The 19,598-nt window shown below is 37.6% G+C and overlaps 1 protein-coding gene across 1 annotated transcript in view; it reads left to right on the top strand.

The window, feature by feature from the left end:
• LOC104504300 (septin-10-like) overlaps positions 1–19,304 on the top strand; it is a 29,197-nt gene extending 9,893 nt beyond the window's left edge. Inside the window, exons 5-10 of the mRNA XM_010154261.1 lie at positions 433–619; positions 5,141–5,302; positions 6,889–6,985; positions 7,551–7,719; positions 16,438–16,570; positions 19,113–19,304. Of these exons, the coding sequence (XP_010152563.1) occupies positions 433–619; positions 5,141–5,302; positions 6,889–6,985; positions 7,551–7,719; positions 16,438–16,570; positions 19,113–19,304 (940 nt within the window). The remainder of the gene's footprint in view (positions 1–432; positions 620–5,140; positions 5,303–6,888; positions 6,986–7,550; positions 7,720–16,437; positions 16,571–19,112) is intronic.
• The last annotated feature ends 294 nt before the right edge of the window (positions 19,305–19,598 follow it).

The raw sequence follows: 19,598 nt of genomic DNA, 5'->3' as shown, positions 1-19,598 counted from the left end.
TTCATCTTCAGAAGATAAAGGAGGTCCTATTTCTTGGTACTGGTAATTGCATGTTCTCTCTTTCCTTGTATGTATCTAAGAGTTTCTTGTATCTTCCTTGTATCTAAGAGTTCTGCAGTTGCACAGCTTGATTGCAAAAATTTATAAAACATCACTTGGGAAGATTGGTCGTAATCATAACTAGCTTTATGTAGCTTTTTTCACTAGTAGTAGCTAGGAAATGTTTTATCTGTATTAGGTGCACAATTTTTTTTGAGTAATCTTTCAGAAATTAAGATTACATTTGATTTTCTGTGCTGATGGATAGATACTTGAGCAGCTTTTTGACATGTAAAGCAAAAATCTACAAAACAATGCAAGAGGAGTTCATTTATTAGTCTGGCTCTGTTTAGGAGTAGCTAATCTCTGGTTGTTAAATTTTATTTCTTACAGCTATCAGCCAATAGTGGATTATATAGATGCACAATTTGAAGCCTATCTCCAGGAAGAACTGAAAATTAAACGTTCTTTATTTAGCTACCATGATACTCGCGTCCATGTCTGCCTCTATTTCATTTCACCTACAGGCCATTCCCTAAAAACACTAGATTTGTTAACCATGAAAAGCCTAGACAGCAAGGTAAGACTTTGAAACAGAGTTCTAAGAATTTGTCTTATTTTCTGAAGCATCTTGCAGCTTTTAGATCCTCTACCACCTTCCAGTTCTGTATCCATGTGTTTGGTTTTGGGAGGTTTTTTTGGTACTGGTATACCTTAAGTTCAGAATAAGTTGGTTCTGCAAGTAGTTTGCAGTTCATCACCTGTTTAGTTACAAATCAAAATGGGAGAGAGAGACATCCGCAAGAACGTTGAAGAAGCACAAAGAGGTTTAAAAATAAGTAAAAAAAATTAGAATCACACCAACTTTTAACAAATTGTTAACCTCTTTATAAAATTGGATAGCGTACCCTCCATGAGTGCTGTATTTTTCTAATTAAGCTTGTTTCTGGTTCACTATTGAGTTTTGGGACTGCTGGGAGGTTGGCATATAAAAAGCTTTGCAGCACTGTGAAAATCTTCGTTACAGATAGCGGAAGAGGCAAGTGCTGTGACCAGAGCACCCTGCCAGAATGGCTTTTTTTAAGATAGGCTGCATTAGTGTTTTAAACTTCACCTCTTGATTTGTTTTGAAAGCTTTAAAATAGCAGTTTCTAGTGTGATTACTTGCTTTTTGTAAATTTTTAACTTTCTTCTTGTAATGAGGCTGTGTGAACTGCATGAAGCTGTTTAACCCATTTTAAAAAAACTTACATCATTTGGGTGTAATATGTTTAAATTTTGAGAAATTTGAAAACTTAAATGCATTTGCTGTTTCTCTAACCCTTTCCTTTGTGCTTTACTAGAGCTTCTCCTGCTAAATTTTCTTTCTGTGCTTTCTTGTTTGTGAGATATTTCTTCAAGATAACAATGATCAAATCAGCTGCTTATTCCACGTTTGTGATTGATGAGCACATTTGGTATTTTTTGTAATTTTGTTTGTGGATGTATTTTGAATTTTGAACTTTCTCAAAAGCACAGGGCAAGTTGGGGAGAGGTATTATGGGACAAAGGTAGGGGAGAGCAGGGTCACTTCTTTCTGCTATGGTGTTGGTTTATACTAGACTCATGTTTCAAACTACTCTGTAAAATGCACAGGTAGCTAAAGAGCCTCGATACTAGAAAATGGGACAGTTTCACGGAGCGTATTGTTCTACCCTGAGTTTTGAAGTTGGAGGTTGTGTTAAACCAACAAAAATACTTAGTTTCTAGGTTGTGCCCTCTCTTTACTGAATTCCCTTTAAAACAGTGTTTCTTCCAGAAGAAAAGGAAGTGGAACCATGAGTCCCAGCATCCTGAGAAAATTATTTTTCCATCAGGGTAAAACCAAAGTAATTTTGCTTTGAGGGAATTTAGCTCCTAGCCACCTACTCTAAATATTTTTGGTTCTGCTTTGGCTCAGAGAGAACACGGACGCCATGTAACTTTGTTGATTTATCCCTTTGCATGGATTCTACTTTCTGATCTTACTACGGAAATATCCATATACACACAACCAATAGTATATACTTCAACTGTAGTTGGTTTCCATCTCACTGTGGAACATGTTTGTGGTGCTTTTAGTACTGCGTTGTCCTAGTGACAGTTCAGAACTGAGGATTTCCCAGGATTCTTGGGCACGTTTACTGAGTACAGGATTCCGTAAGGAGAAGGTGGTAGGTACCACGACATGCATGCATTGAGTGTATAAATCTGTGTCAAAAGTTCTCTTCAGTTTCTTCCTAAATCCACTACAGTGTACACTGTTAGGCTTTCGTTACCGTCTGCTTGGCACAAAACACAGCTCAGAGGTAAAGAGGATTCTTGGCATAGGACAGGGTCATCCTGTACTCTGTAATCCTGAGAGAAGAAAACAGACCTGTCTGTGGGCAATTAATTTTTCTCTGTTGCTTATAAATTGGGTGACTAGCTAAGAATTTGGCCTCTGGCTTTAAGACATTGGAAAGTCCTATAGTTTTGCTTAGGACTGAGTCACTACAGAGCAGTCATGTTTCATCCACAGGATCAAGGGAGTTGTCTTCTGTACGCTTTCTTGCTGGGAACTAGTGTTTTTTCAACCAATAGATGTGCATTTTTAAGTCATTCTTGCAGAATTATATACAGATTACTGTTAAGTCAAGAAATGGCATGAGTGTGCCTTGTGGGGTTTGAGTTTCTTTTTTTTTTTTCTTCAAAAAGAATCTTCGGAAATGCTTCTGTTGATTTATAGGGATACACTTAAGTCACCCTGCAAGATATCAACCTATAAAAATTTCAAGTATACAGGTTTTTTTTTCCTCACTATAGCATGAAGGGGGAACAGATGTTTTGACATTAATGTAAGGGTGTACATGAAAATAATGATTTGGAGTAATAGCATATTTTCTAATTGCCGGAGGAAGGAGGAAGTAACGTTGCATTTCAGGCAGAAGGGTAATCAGAGGGCTGAATTTAGTGCTAGCAAACAGAGAAGTAATGTGCATGGATAAAGTTTATCCTGGTGACTTTATATGGCTGTTCTGTGTTGCTATTGAATGAGGCAGCCTCAGCTGCTTCTTCCCTTTGTGCAGGCTTAAGTGTTTTGGGCAGCGAGCTCCTCATCTGGATGAGGGAGCTGATTTAAATTGGGAGCCCAAGATTTTTGCTTGGTTAGGGAACTGATCAAGCTGAAAACTAGTCTGTCTCCTTGGACAGCTGCACAGATTTTAGTTCTACCTGGCAGTGAGCAGCGGCAGGCAAGGGGAAGGGCAGGACTGTGGTTTTATTCCAAGTGTAGACTGTTGACGTGGGGTTAAAGTGATTCTGTACTAACGGCCTATAGCTTTATAGCAAAAGTCAGTTTTGTAGCTGGGGAAGAGGCTGGAAGGGAGTCAGTTGGTTTCTGAGTGAGAAGAAGGCATAGGAGGGAGCAGTGGGACTTGGGGCACATCTGTGTGTGGTCCAGATCAATACAATTTCAGTGTCGTTGGTACAAATCTGTGCTTTCAATTACTGCTATTCTTGGATGAAGGTGCTGAGATACTAGTTTTCAAGTAAACCTTAGGTGTTGTAGGGAGAAATTAATTTTATTTAAAAGATTAAGCAAAGATAACTTTTTTTGGGGAGGGGGGGGTGTGGGGTGGTGTGGGTGTTGTGGCTTATCTAAAGCCTGAGTAGTATTGCTTCTAAATTTTAATACAATGGTTGTGATTTAACATCAACGTTGATGGCTGTAATCGCAGTTTCTGGCAATTTTTCTTTTCTTTGGTTACTGGTCCCCTCAGTAGCTTTTCTCTGCTATTCATTACTGAAGAAATTTTCTCCTGATTAATGAGTGCTTGAGAAACTTTCATGTTGAAAAGACAGAGTAAAAGGTAATTTAATTCTGAAGCTGTGAGTTACTGCTAGCTGTAATACACTGTTTATACCCTCCTAAATTAACTCAGTTATAAAAACAAAAGATATTTTAGCATTTTGTTTGATTTTAGATACTTTACCCCATATGCAGATAGGTTATGTATGCTACACAACGAAGGACTATTGTCAAGGAATCTTAGAAATTATACTTTGGAGTTGGCATGCTTTATTTTCATTTAGACATTTTGCCTAAGACAGAAGACTTATTTAAAAACATCAATTTTGAATCCGTTCTTGAGATTCCATGCTTAGGCATTTCCATTCAGATAGAGTATTCAGAAGAATAAAAAGAATGTGTGCGGCTTTGTGGGTTTGTTTTGGTTTTATTTGTTTGGGTTTTTTTTCCTCCTTCCTTTTTGAATCTGTGATCAAGGAACTCTATAAAACTTGTTTTTTGAAATCTGGAAGAATTTTTTGTATTGTTCTTCCAAAATATTTGGGCATTGGCATTAATTTTCTGTATTAAGTTCTGAAAAACACATGTTTGGGGAGTGGTGATAGTATTTTAATGAAAAATTTGGCATCTACTACCTTCCTAAATTACTGTCATAACCATTTCAGGAAATAAGGCAGTTGAAATTCAGGTCTTCCAAGGTAGAGTTCTGAATAATTAGTTGAATCACTGGTAAGCAAGATTCTCCACGCTCCGTCATCCCTCTGCTCGCAGCAGATATTTGAGAAGCTCTTTGCTGCAGTGATGAGGTGAACAAGGCGTTGTAGCTGAAAGGAATGCAAAGTAGAGGCTCAGAGGTAGGCAGGGTTTGGTAGCCAGCTTCTTTTTCTTTGTGTATTTAAACTGTCAATTTTCATTTAACACCTGAACTGTGTCCCCTGGTGCTATAAACTAAAACTATCTATTTTTTCGGCAGAGCTATAAATGCTTAATGTAGTTTAGTTAATAAGTAGACATTGCGGTTCTTTAGAGTACTTCACTGTATGGGACCTCCTTCCTTGTTCTTTTCTCAGAATCAATTAATTTTAAGGGAGTATATTAAATAATCTGTTGTTATTTTGTTAAATTATGCCAGTGAATGCATTTTTCATTATTTGTGAATCTTTGATATCAGTTGGTGGAAAAGTTTGGACTGCAGGGGAAGTTTTAAAGAGCTTATTACCAAATAATTTAATTTATAAAGGATGTCACCTCAAAATTGAAGTCTTACACATTTCATATAATTTGTATCAATAGGTGAACATTATACCAATTATAGGCAAAGCAGACAGCGTTTCTAAAACCGAACTACAGAAGTTCAAGGACAAAATCATGAGTGAATTAGTTAGTAATGGCATCCAGATATACCAGTTTCCAACTGATGATGAAAGCGTTTCTAAAATTAATACCATCATGAATGTAAGTAAATGACAAAAACATTGATGTTTCAGTACTAAAGCATCACCCTCTAATGCTGATTCTTGTCTGTTCTTTCACCATTATCTTGAGGCTTATAGGTTGGTATGTAACAAGTTTGTTTATTTTTCTCTCTCCTTAAAAAGCTTGTATGTTTGTTGGTTTTTTTTTTTTTCCCTACTTTCAAATTTTCCTGTCCCTCCGTTGTTGATTCCACTTGTTCTAGGAGGCTTTTTCTTTCCTGGCTCAGTAACAGAAAAGCGCTTCTCACTCATAAATACTTCTCATTTCTGGATAATTAATATATAACTACTGACATAGGTGGGCAGATTGGCTTTGGTCTTTTCCTCAGCAAATACTACCTTACATCTGTTAGGGAAGATATTCAACTGCCGTGTTTCTCCATTTTGTCTCTGGTCTTTATGATAGCACAAATTCCATCTGTTTTTTCCTTTTATTTTAGTACTTTCCTTTGAAATTATGACAATTTTTTGCTGGGGATTAAAAAGCCAGATATAATTCTGGCTTTTTTACTATTATCCTTTCAGATCCTCCCAGGAGTATCTGCCAGCATCAGCTAAGATTGTAAAGCTAGAAGCCTTTGCTCTGAGCACTCTGTCTGTATTTGCTGTTCATGTGCATGTGTGTGGAGATGCACACAGATGTAGGTTTGCATGCACTGGGGTTTGAAAGTGGGGAGGAGGGGCCGGTATGCCGGGGTGTATGGCCCTGCAGTCCCCACCTCTGTCGCTTGTGCCAGGGAGTGAGGGTGTGCAGGCTGTCGTTGAGTAACAGCTCTGTCTGCTGTGGGGAAAGGTGGTGGTCTGTTATGTAGCTCTTCTGTGCTCTCCTAGTGGATTATTTTCCTGCTAATTACATATTTTTTTTTTTAACATGGTCAGTTGCTGGTTGTCAGTACCCAGGCTGTCAGTACACAGCCTGTGTTTCTGGCCATTCACCTGAGCCCACAGCCGTAACGTTACCTCTGGTTCCAACCATTGATCATCTCATGACTGTTCCTGGGGTATGAACTCTGGCTGAATGCGAATCAGAAGGATGTGTTCTAGAGCCACTTTCTATTTACTGCTGATACTCTTCCCCATGCAGCACAGGAGGTAGTCAGCCACCTTGGCCGCTGAGGCAAACCTGCTGAATCAAGTCCAACCTGTTGTCCACCAGGAACCCCAGGTCTTTTTCTGCAAAGTACCTTTCCAGACAGTCAGCCCCCAGCATGTGCTGGAACACGGGGTTATTCGTCCTGATGTGCAGGACTTGGCTTTGCTCTCGTCTGAACTCCGTGAGATTCCTGTTGGCCCATTTCTCCAGCCTGTCGATGTTCCTCTGAATTGGCAGCACACCCATCTGGTCTATCAACTGCTCCCCCTGGTTTTGTTGTTGCAGCTTGACTTTTGTATCACTAGCTTGACTAGCTTCTGATCTCTTCAAAGTGGTTTCCAGTTTGAAACTGCGTGCTGGCTTTTCCTGAAATGGTGTTTTCCACCCCCCTCCCCGATTTATTTCTGAAGTGTTTGCTTTTCAGTTCTGATGTAATGCTGAGAGATAAGTCTATATTGGTGTGACTCTTACAGGGACATTTGCCATTTGCTGTAGTAGGAAGTATGGAAAAGGTGAAAATTGGAAACAAAATGGTGAGAGCTCGTCAGTACCCCTGGGGCATTGTACAAGGTAAATGAATTCTCAAAGGTATTTTGACAGGATTTTTGTTGTTGAAATTTTATATTCTATTTTATATACTAAAAGGGGCTGGTATTATCCACTGCTGCCATATTGACTGTATTTTGGATCAACAGTTTATGGAGTTTAGCAATTAATACTTGAGTTGTGCACTAATTGGTAGTTTCAGCACTGAGGAATCCCTGGAATCAAGCTATGAGATGCGGTATATAGTATTTGGGTAGGTTGGTATGGTGGCAGTGCCTCTAGCACGACCAAATTTCCAAGTTTTATGATTGTCAGTAAAGAAGAGGGAACAAAAGAGAGAAATTTACCATTGTTACTTGAACAGGAAGTCAGGATGTGTTGGAACATGTTCACGAGTATTTACAGTTAGTCCTTCAGTGTGTATATTAGAGATTATCAGGAAGTATAAGAAGTATAATAAACAGAGAGAGATTTTCCTGGAAGTATAGTTAGTAAATGAAATAAATGAATATCAACACTGTTTAAAATATATTTTGACAATTTTGCTACTTGTGCATAATAATAAAACCTCCCTCTTTTAACTGATTAGTGGAAAATGAGAACCACTGTGACTTTGTGAAGCTTCGCGAGATGCTTATTTGTACAAATATGGAAGACTTAAGAGAGCAGACTCATGCACAACATTATGAGTTGTACAGACGCTGCCGGTTGGAAGAGATGGGCTTCAGAGACATTGGTCCTGAGAACAAACCAGTCAGGTAAAGGACTTCATGTGCAGCATCGCTTTCAGCATCCATTCACTTCACATTTGACTCTATCAGCCCAATTCAGGGTTCATGCATAGCATAGGTTTTCTGAGAGGGAAAGAATTGGGATTTTTAAAATCAGAGTAAGTATGTAGGTGTTCATTCAGTTATCTTCATGGAGAAATATATGGGATAATATGTCATTGCTATTAAGAGCATACAAGGAAGTTGTATTTTTGAAATCTTTCTCTTTTCGAATAAGCCTGGGGATTTTAATTTTTGTCAGGAAGAATGTAATTTTTCTTCAGGTACATGCACTTTATGCCTTTTAAATTGTTTTCATCATCTAGTAGCATGCTTTTTTACTTTCTCTCTTAATAATGTCTAATTCTGAACAACAGTTTGATTGGACTCAAAGTTCAGAAGGAACTGAAGCAATAACTTCTACAAAATTGTTGGTTGCACTGTTGGCTACCCACATTATCCGCCATAATAACAGATGTCTAGCCTTTTCAGGTCAGGAAATCTCTTGCTAGACTGTAGGAAGTTAATAGAGAATTCCAAAGGAAAGTTAAGAAGAGGGTCAGAGACACTTGGTTGTTTCATGTAGTAAAGCTGCTTTCTGCAGGAGGTATTTATATCCACTTTATATCCAGTTTTTATATCCACTTTCTTTAATCTTTTATTTCCAATTCTGTCATCTCCTTCTCCCTCTTCCAACTTCCTTTGGTTATTTTACACATGGGACTATATTTTGAAGTTGTCAGAATCCTGACAGGGAAGAACTAATGCTTCAGGAGTTGTTCAAGCCTTCACTGTTTAGCAAATTGCTGTTATTCCATAGTCATGGTGGGAAATACCAGACATGAAAACAAAATACGACTTTGCATTAAAACCAGTTTCCAGTGCTTTGAACCCACTGGTTTGTTTACTTCTGGTTTTACTTAGCGATCAGACTGTCGTTACCCATTTTGTTCTTGTAAAAATAAATGACTTCTAAGAGTTTTCCCTCCAAATAGTTGTTTTTAGTGGCTTAAATTATTTGCTTTCCCCTGTTGCAGTTGCCATAGAATGTTGATGGAGCAGCATTTCTTTCACTTTGACTAGGTCTAATTTATATATTGTTCAAACAATAATAATTAAATAAGATTAATGTGGCCAAGGAAGATGCTGGATGTGAGCACTTCTTTCTGAGGTCTTAATGTCAAGGCACACTTAAAGATCAGTTCATTTACATGATCTTGAGCTGACCATGAATCATAGTGGTTTCTTGACATTTCCCTTTGCCTAACAAGAAAGGAATAAATCCTTTCTGTAAAGAGAGAACCCAAGGTGAGTGAGGTTTAAAACCCACTGAAGCTGACCGTAGACTTTTCATTGGGTTTAGGTTTAACTTTAAGAACATACACTAACAGTGGATATCTTCTTATCTTTGTCCAAGGAAAGACTTTTTTAGGGATTGCTTCATTGTAATATTGTCTGCAGTGTCTTTGGCTTTTCTGAACTTGAATTTCACAGTGTGTCGCCATCTCAAGAGTTGAATTATAAAAATAAATGTTCACAGAACTGCTTTGTTCCAGAAATGCAATAATTGTCTTTGTAAAACCCCTAAATTGTTCACATTTTACCAATGGTATAAAGTGACAGGGTTGTATCAGAATGCCATAGTATTTTGCACTTCAGAAGTTGCTTTAGAAATGGATTGCTTGGTGGAGATACATAAAAGCTAAGTTCCCTCTGGTGTGTGGTTTTCATGTGTAGCCCACTAAATGTCAGTTTATTGAGAGGTTTGTGGCAAGATAATACACTTAATTACTTTTGGTAAATAGATCTATTGAAAATGTCATGGTTTTGAAAGGATGAGAACAGGTATTCTGTAAGAATCTAGAAAAATGAACTTCTTCCCAGATTTACTGTGACATGAAAGGTGGGACTGGATCTAGAATGCGTGATTATCCCTCGGTTATGTGGCATAGTGAATGACACTGAGATCTGAAAGAGGAGGCATTTGATCCTTTGGGAGAGGCTTTTTATGATACCATAAAAAAGGAGGAGAATTTAGAGGATCAGTGTGTAGTGTAATTAGCAGAGTAATGTAGGCTTAACCATAAGGTGTTTTATGAAGCTACTGAGGAAACAGTAAAAAGCGTCATCCTCGGCAGTGTGGTAGAAAACGTCACTTTCTGTAGAGGAAGTTAAGTGCTTCCCATTGTGTTGACTTGTAAATTTAAATATCTTTCAGAATAGGGACGATCCTGTTCTTCTAGGAAAAAAATGTGTTACTAAATTGTCATCCTCCTTGTCCTTAAAGATGTTTCCAGTATTTACACATGGATTCTAAGAACTGCAGTTTCAAAGCTTAGTTAATATTGCATAGCAGTATATGACTGATAATTAAAATTTCATGCTATGTGTGTAAATAATAATCAAAATTCATGTTGAGAAGTCATATTTTGCATCCGTGAGGTAGCTGTCTGCATACTAAATTCGGTAATCTGAATTGGGTTATTCTATGTAAATTTAGAAAATTTCTGCTAGACTTGAATAATTGGCTGATTTTACTGCACCGGGATTTGTAGCATTTGAACACTGACACTCGAGTAGCTAACTTGCCCTGCCTGTTGGCGTGTCATGAAAAAGCTGCCTGTGTAGTTCCTGTGCCACTCTTTTGGATTTAAAAGTACAACAGTAGTTTACTCCTCCAAAATTGTATACCAGTGCAAAGCAAAACCAGTAATTCTTGGATTTTCAGCTACCTTGTGAGGTAAGTCGTGGGCAGACATCTGTAAAGGCTTTCAGTCTTAACATGTGGAAAAAACATGTTGGCAAGCTTTTCTTTTTATGGGATACCGGAAGACTCTTGTGTCCAGAAATGTAAGAGATTTTCACAGAAGACACAGAAAGAGATGGTTTCAGCACACGATGGAAAAATATGTTTGCATCTTTATTACTAGGTATGAGGAGGGAAAAGGAAGATAGTAGTAGTCAGAAACAACTGTCCTGTGTACACTTTTAAAAATACCTGTTCCCTAATCCTATATTTTTTGTGAATTTGTGTCATAATAACTTTTTAATTTGTTTGTTTGCAACTTCATTTTAGGAATTAAGTTTTTCGTTAACCAGATTTCCAGGGAAAATTTACATGATCAGTCTGTTAGTCTCTCCCTAAATAACTCAGGAACCAGCTCTCCATTTTCAAACTGCAGTAAAGAGTTGGATACCTCCAGGGGATTGCATGGTTAGTGTTCTCACTGCAGGAGAAGCAGATGACCTCTGCTCCTACGAGTTTTTGGCCAGCCAGTGTGGATTTGTTGCCAGTAAATCCTTACCTCTGAATGAAGTACTGTCTTTTGAAACTCTTGGGAGCTTGGTAGTGCTGCTACTGACCTATGAGAAGGTCATCGGTGATTTGGAAGTAGCTTCGGCTGTTGCATATGAAGGATCCACGAGGGTACACAAAATAAGTAAGGAATATTTAGGAAGTATGGAGGGGCACTAATTATATCGTTAAAAAGGGGTAAGGGTGTAGGCAGAACTTCGGGTATTACAGTCATTGAGAGAATAGAACATAAAATCATGCATAGAATTTTGGCTATTCTGCTGCTTTCAGGACACCTGATTTATATGGCATTTTATCAAACCATTATTTATTTAAATTGGATAACAATAATTAGCATAACTTCAATTAATGGGTAATTGGGAACTCAACCTCATTCATACACCTTGCAAAAATAATTTACGAAGCTTTTTAATGAATACTTCAGCCTTGTAGTGGAGTATTGTTCCAAAAGGTTATGAGAATTACAGTATCAGATTGAAATATAACGTGGAGTAAACCACTTCAAAAATGAAGAATCCGTCATATGATGCTGCAGGGGATAAATGGGATAACATCTAAGGCTAAACGTATTCATATAAGTATAATTTGGTTTCCAAGCCATGAAAAGCATCTGATCAGGAATGGGCTTGGAAAACCTGTTGCTGCAAAATTCATGTAATGAAATCAGTGGATAGCAGAGTATTTGGGAGAGTGATTTATATATTTTATGCAGCATCTGTTACACGTAAAACTCAGGAAGTGCTTTTATTATAATATTTTAATACTCAAAAGTGGGATTTGCTTTTCTTTTTTGTTGAAATGTAAAGATAGACCTTTTTTTTTTTTTTATGTGGATCGTCTAGTCCTGACTTTTAGATGGTCCAATTATGTCCATTAGGTACCTGAATTCCTAGTTTCAGGCCAGTCTCAGCAACAGATAATTGCAGAGGTGTCCAGAATGGAAAAATTTGGGATAGTTGAAAACAGAAATCTATATATGAAGAGTGCTTCCAGCCAAACAAACTTTTAAATATGTACACACCTAGTAAGCTTAAATGTTTACAAGGGTGGAGATCATTACTACTGTTTTGAAGTTGGACATTTTGCAAGTCCATTTTCCAACCTAACCTATCTTGTTGCTGAAGGGGACGTTCTTGTTTTGAAAGATGAAAACTAATAGGCTAGAGTCTGTTGAAAAAAGCTGGAGAGGGATATTCAGGCAGCATGCTTGCATATTTGGATTCTCTGATAATTCTTCCCTGGTTTAGTTGTTTTTCTGTGCTCGTAATTACAATTTGTTCTTCATCATAACTGAAGTTAAAGATAATTGTGACATAAACATCTCAGTTTCTCAGTATGTGAGCGATCGTGTATTCTATGCTTTATGCCTCCCTGAAACTGGGATATTCAGACCTTGCGGTTCTCGCACAAAAGCATGTTCATTTTTCAGTCTATTTTGAAGATGCTGACAGGAAAACAGGAAGGATTCACTAACGTAAGTTCACATGTAGAGGAAGGTTGGTGTGACTCTAGTTGCCTTTTCTAAGGAAGGAAGCCTCATATCTGAAAGGCTGTTAGACTTCTTCCTTAAGAAGTCACTTGGGAATGGAATTCATCCAACCAACCACAGGCCTTTGTGCTTGAGCTAAGTATTTTAATCTCATTATGAGAAGACAGTACCGCATCCAAAATACCTGTTTTTCATGCCTCCAGTGGGAAAATGGTAATTGTTTACATCTGACGCATCCTTGGTGTTACTTGATACCAACTTATGTAGTTCACCGACTTGAGGGACCATGCTGAAAATACCTACCACTAGTTAACTTTCAATTTTTAAAAATTTTTTTTGATATACCTTAATTGATAGTCGAAAGTAATGCAAAAAATTACAAATACAGTTTTCAAATTTTAAAGCTTTTTAAAATTTCAATGAACAAACTGTAAAATACTGTGTAAATATCTGTGTTGTTCAAAGTGTACCAACATTGTGTTCCACTGAGGGTTGAATTAACTTCAGTCTTTATGAACATAACATGTTTGATTTGCATCTTTATATTTAGGCTTCCATGTTCTAAGTCTTACGCAGATAGAAAAACTGCATGTCACAGCTATGCTTCTGTAGAAAGGTAGGTGACAGTGCTGTATGCTGAGGATTCAGGTATGTAGTGGATTAGTGAAGTATAGACTTTCTTCACAATCCCTCCCCTTCTTCCAAAACCGCAATAAGAACACATTATTTAAATATCATTAACATCTGAATTTTTCAAGTGGTTTTGTAGAGTGTAAAATTCTAGAGGTCCAGCCCAGAAGAATGAGAGAAGCTGTGAATTTTTCTCATAATGTGTTATATGAGAAGCAGTGAAACCAGTCTCCAGGAAACCAGAAAAATGTTCTGCTGAGAGCAGTGGATGTAGAAACATTGAAAGGATTGACTTAAGATTTGGTGAACTATTTTCCCTTCCTCCCCAAACCTCCGAAAACCAAGACTATTTGGATCATTATGTTGCTGATATGTCAAGCACAGAAGGGGAAAAAGTTGGATTTTGTCTTTGTGATTTCCAGAACATTTCAGTCCACGGAGAGGGGAGATTTAAAAAATACGCTTTTATTTCTCCCCTTCCTTGTATGTGTAATTTGATTACTTAGTAAACCCAGTGCCTTCAAACTTAATCTTTTACTATGTTCAAGACAAAATTGCTTTTATGTCACGAACTAGCTTAGGTTGTGTCTAAAGATGTCCACATAATGAACTGAAGGCGCGATTGCAGCATCCTAGCTTAGTCTAGCACTTGTTCTAGCGGGTTTATTGCACCCGAAGGCAGCATGTTAGCTAGCAGACCTGACATAGGGCCCAAAGGTGTGTGTGGTGAGATTGCTAGCACTTGAAAAACCTGTGCTCTGACTTTATTGTTATTACATACACTGTCTAAACTTAAAGATAGTGTGAATTCATATACCTGTGTGAAAAATGTGCCCTTGTTTCACATGGTAGTTATGATTTCAGGATGACCTAAGTTCCTTCACAGCTGATTAAAAAAAACTAAGAAACCCCAAAACATTCATCTGAATTTATTTTGTTGCAATGTATTGCATAACAGGAAAAGTGCTCTGACCTTGAGATCTTACAGACATTAAGTCTTCATGTGCAATTTTGAGATAATTCCCCTCTCTCTTTTGATTATGTTTTGAATACAAATAATAAACTTTAGGATTGGGAAATTTCCCAGTCATCATAAATTTAAATATAGAAGAGAGGTGTTTAAGCTTACTGTTGCTCTAAATCATTAAGTTTTTAGATGTCCTTTTTTGTAAGTATTCCATTTACAAACTGTTTTAATAGAATTAATAAAAAAGATGAGACTTAAAAACTGGTACAGAAGTGTTTGTGTTAAAAATATAAAGCAATCTAATATACATCTATATCTTATATGAGAGTGGAGGGCATGAGATACCTGGCAAAGGACAGTAACTCATGATAGCTGAGAGAGGCTGACTAGTCGGCACTCAGGAAGTGTTGGAAGAGATGAATGGTGTAAGAGAAGAGCCCCAGAATAAAGAGCTAGAACATTATACGTGTTTCGACCCATTCATAAGCCCTGTATCCTATGAGATACTGGACAGGTGCTTTGGTTTTGGTAGTAACTATTAGCACAGCTGTGATCCGCCAATCCTGCCTCTCTGGAATCTTGTGACTTAGAGAAACTGGTGGTAGACATCATGTTGGAAGAGCTTGTGTCACTAAGCAGGGATGCTTTTCAAAGGTAGTGTGCTCTTGGGTGTATGAGAGGCAGCTGTGTACAAGCTCCATTCCTTTTCTCCTGAAAAGCAGAAGTTTTCCTGTGGTGATAGCAGTGGTTGTATACACACAGAAAATGTCAAACCTCTAGTAGCATGTGCATAAATTACCAACATCTTTTATTTTCTGTGACAAAAAAATTTCTCAAGTACCTGTTGTCTCGAGGAAAAAAATTGACTTGTGTACTGAAAAGTCTAGTAGGGTAACTTTCTTTTAAAAAAAAAAGAGCAAAGAGAGTCATAGATTTAAACGTAAAGAAATGTTTAAATTACTTGCTGTTTTGTTCTGTTGCCAGACATTTGCTCAATGATCTGAATTATTTATACTTCCTATATAATTTTAAATAGAAGCATGGCATGTATGCGATATCCTCTTCTGGGAGAGAGGATTCAGGAAAAATCAGGCTATCTTGAGGTTTTGGTTGATGCACGTTGGAATCCGATCTTTTGGATGTTGAACCGCGTAGGAAATTATATTTATTCTATATTAATGTAACTCTACCATATTTAAATTTTGACATGACATAAAGAGAGTGCTGTATATTTTGAAGGTCCTGTTACTTTCCTTCCTTTTTCATATAGGAATATTCAGTTTGTTAGTTGTCTTAATGCTCCAGATGCATTGTTTTTTGTAATGTCCTATTTTAGGACTGATGTTTCACAATGCAGAAATTTTTGGGGAATTTTTCTGGCATTTTTGGTGTCTTATTAATAAGTAACTTAAAGAAAAAGGTTCTGCATGTTGGAGGTAGAAGGTTAAAACTCAAGTCTTTTAGAACATGAGATTCCTGAAGTGCTGTATGTACTTTGAAATGTAAATTGTCCAGGAGCTGTTAGCGTAAATAATTTTACTCAGGGTTGTTTACCTGAATACAAATTTAGAAAGGTACGATGCTTGCTTCTGTTTAGGTTTGTTTATGAATTTTAATGTGGGGAGCTGTAGAAATTAATGTTTCAGATGAATATTAATTATTTAAATAATGTTGCAAATGGTTGGTTTTCCACACTGAATAAAGTAGCATGCTGGAGACTCTTATATTTATTCTATATTAATGTAACTCTACCATATTTAAATTTTGACATGACATAAAGAGAGTGCTGTATATTTTGAAGGTCCTGTTACTTTCCTTCCTTTTTCATATAGGAATATTCAGTTTGTTAGTTGTCTTAATGCTCCAGATGCATTGTTTTTTGTAATGTCCTATTTTAGGACTGATGTTTCACAATGCAGAAATTTTTGGGGAATTTTTCTGGCATTTTTGGTGTCTTATTAATAAGTAACTTAAAGAAAAAGGTTCTGCATGTTGGAGGTAGAAGGTTAAAACTCAAGTCTTTTAGAACATGAGATTCCTGAAGTGCTGTATGTACTTTGAAATGTAAATTGTCCAGGAGCTGTTAGCGTAAATAATTTTACTCAGGGTTGTTTACCTGAATACAAATTTAGAAAGGTACGATGCTTGCTTCTGTTTAGGTTTGTTTATGAATTTTAATGTGGGGAGCTGTAGAAATTAATGTTTCAGATGAATATTAATTATTCAAATAATGTTGCAAATGGTTGGTTTTCCACACTGAATAAAGTAGCGTGCTGGAGACTCACTTACATTTTTGCACTTCAGTCTACAGGAAGCCTATGAGGCAAAGAGGCACGAGTTCTACCTGGAACTGCAAAGAAAAGAGGAGGAGATGAGACAACATTTTGTGCAGAGAGTGAAGGAGAAAGAAGCAATGTTGAAAGAAGCTGAGCAACAGGTAAGCATGCCTGTCTGTTCATAATTTCCTAATATTTTGAGGGCAGCAATGCTTAAAATAAAAAACATTGATTACACAGATTGGTTGGATTAGCAGATTAGACACAAGCAAACAAGAGCACAAGATCTGTGAGGAGCGGCTGAGGGAACTGGGGGTGGTTACCCTGGAGAAGAGGAGGCTGAGGGGAGACCTTATCGCTCTCTACAGCTGCCTGAAAGGAGGGGGCAGAGAGGTGGGGGTTGGTCTCTTCTCCCAAGTGACAAGTGACAGGACGAGGAAACGGCCTCCAGTTGTGCCAGGGGAGGTTTAGATTGGATACTAGGTACAATTTCTTCACCGAAAGGGTGGTCAGGCACTGGAACGGGCTGCCCCGGGAAGTGGTGGAGTCACCATCCCTGGAGGGATTTTAGAGAGCGTGGATGTGGTGCTTAAGGCCATGGTTTAGTGATGGACTTGGCAGTGTTAGGTTAATGGTTGGACTTGATGATCTTCAATGTCTTTTCCAACCTAGAAGATTCTATAAATGGCAGTCTTTTTTTGGAAGGAGGTAGCTTATGCTCTAAAGGCTTTGGTGGATAGCTGGGACAAGTAATAGTCAGAGGGAATATGGTGAAGTAGGAGAGTGATGAATAGAATGAGTGCATATTTCTTCATCTTCTCTAGTAGCATGCTGAGAAACACTGGTATGCCATAGCACCACAGTAGGTGCTTTTCATGTGTAAGCTTCTCTGTAAAAAACAAGATTTCATGAAAAAATCCCATGCATTGTAACTCAGCCCAAGAGAGTGGGGCAAGATGTTTGTATGACCTCCAGGTTCAGTTATTAAATATAAGCTCAACCCTCATGTTGAAAGCGGGGGAGTTTTTTTTTGTTGCTTTTGTTTTGTTTTGTTTTAAAAAGCTTATCTATTCCCAGCTGCCTTAAGAATTTTTGGAGATGTGGAACATTTCTTGGATATGTTGTTGCAGTTTTAGTCATGTCAAGCTGGACTGGCGAAACAGGATCTTCTCATCTGCTTTTTGCCAGACTCTATTGTGGTCATGTGTGTTTATATTCAAACACTAGTTTAATTGGAGTTGGAAACTTGTGTATATTTATTAATGTTGTTTTCTGTACCTCAGTCTCCCAGCAAACATGTAGCAGTTTTTCTGAGGTATTCAGATGAATGTTTCAAACAAGAAGGCAGCTTAGTACTTTGTTTTCTAAGCCTGTTAAGTCCCCAGTGCCACTTGTGGAGAAAAAAAATCAGGTTCAGTCCTTCTCAGTACAAGGCTATCCCATTGGAAGAATACTTGCCCATGTTCAACCTAGGTTCAGCTAGGTCTTATGCGGTATCTGTGATACTCTTTGATGTTTTCCCTCCATGATTTATACCAGGTGGTTTCTCTGAGCTCTACACATTGCAGTTGTATTATGGATATTAGTTCTCCCAGTTCCTGAGGTGGGAAGGTGATCACGCAGTTGCTCCTAAAGAACATTGTCCTATACTCTTGCTCATTCTCTGAGAAGTGTCTGTATATATCTGGAAACTCAGGAATACCAGAAATGTGTTTTGTTCTTAAGATTGCTTTCACACCCTTCATTTTGAGGAAACTTGGAGGTGCCATCTGCAGCGTTACCTCTCCTGAGACACACAGTCGCTTTGGACCCTACTGTTTCTACCCTGAATTTTTTTATTGGAGTACCTGTTTTTGCGGTGTATCTGGTTAACTGTTGCAATGAAATAACTAAATGGTGTACATACACACACATATAAAATCTGACAACTCTGTTGTGTAAAACAGGCATAATGTTATATTTATAATCTTACCTATTTCTTAGATTTCTAGGAGAGTTTATGTCTGGGGAGGTGGGAGGTGAGGAAGGGTGAAATACCCTTTGGTTGTCATGTACAATTTCATAATATGTTTACCCTGGTCAAAATGCATTTGGAGAGTAAAATCCATTAATATGTCAAAAGAAAATCGGGGAACAATTACTGCAGAAAAGCAGTTAACTTCTGGCAGCCCACAAGTAACTCCCCCAACCAGACTTACTGTGTGTGTACATATTAATATGTAGATGTAATTAATATACATATTAAAATTTATGTCTATATGAAAATGCATACCTATGTAACCAAAGCCTGCATGATTCCTTGCCCACTTGGTTTTAGGGAAGTAAATTCTACTTGACAGGTCCTGTTTTACTCCTTCCGGTGGTAACTGTTTCCTCTCTAAAAGCCTCCTCATTTTTGATACAATAAAAATATAGTAAAATCTAGTAGGAAATCTCATATTCCCTTAGTACCCTTCATGGTTTCCACCTGTACTTTGTGTGCAGTAGCCTGGCTTTCACGCCAACAATCTAATACGGATGTTTATTTTTCTGGATTGTTGTTTTTTAGTCGTATCAGGTTTGGCAAAGAGCTGCAATGTCTTGTGACTTTTAACACAAGTTGGAGGTAGGTTTTACTGTTCAGTTGCAGAGGGTTTTTGTATTGTCATACCACCACCTTGTGTTACTAGTTGGAAATATAATTTTTGTGCTTTCTTTAAACAGGTACAGGCTAAATTTGAGCATCGTATGCTAATGCATCAAGAAGTGAAACTGAAACTAGAGAAAATGAAAAAAGTTCTAGAAGATGAAATAGCCGTGTTTATTGAGAAGAAAACTAATGCTGAATTACTCTGGTCACAAGCATCTGTCTCTACCCCTGTTACTTTGAAGAGAGACAAGGACCGCAAGAAGTAAGTGCTGATGCTAGTCAATAGAGGCAGCAATAAAAAAATTCTTCACATACCACTTTTATAAAACAAATGTTAGCAATCTTTTAGAAAAGATACAAACATGCTGCTATTCTGTTATGTGGTAAGACAGGAGTGTGTAAAATACTCATGCTTGGATCACCAGCTCTAAAATTTACTTTTAGAGTGATTGCTGTATGTTCTACGAGCATTCTTTCTTTCTTTTTTTCTTTTTTTCCATGAAGGAAACAAGTTTTTCGACTTGAACTCCTGTGCTTTGATGTCAGAGATGAAGAAACTG

Source organism: Eurypyga helias, unplaced genomic scaffold (genome assembly GCF_000690775.1).
Source record: "Eurypyga helias isolate BGI_N326 unplaced genomic scaffold, ASM69077v1 scaffold27080, whole genome shotgun sequence".
Taxonomy (NCBI): Eukaryota; Metazoa; Chordata; class Aves; order Eurypygiformes; family Eurypygidae; genus Eurypyga; species Eurypyga helias.
Note: the sequence above shows the minus strand (reverse complement) of the source record. Positions and strands in the feature narration are given on the sequence as shown.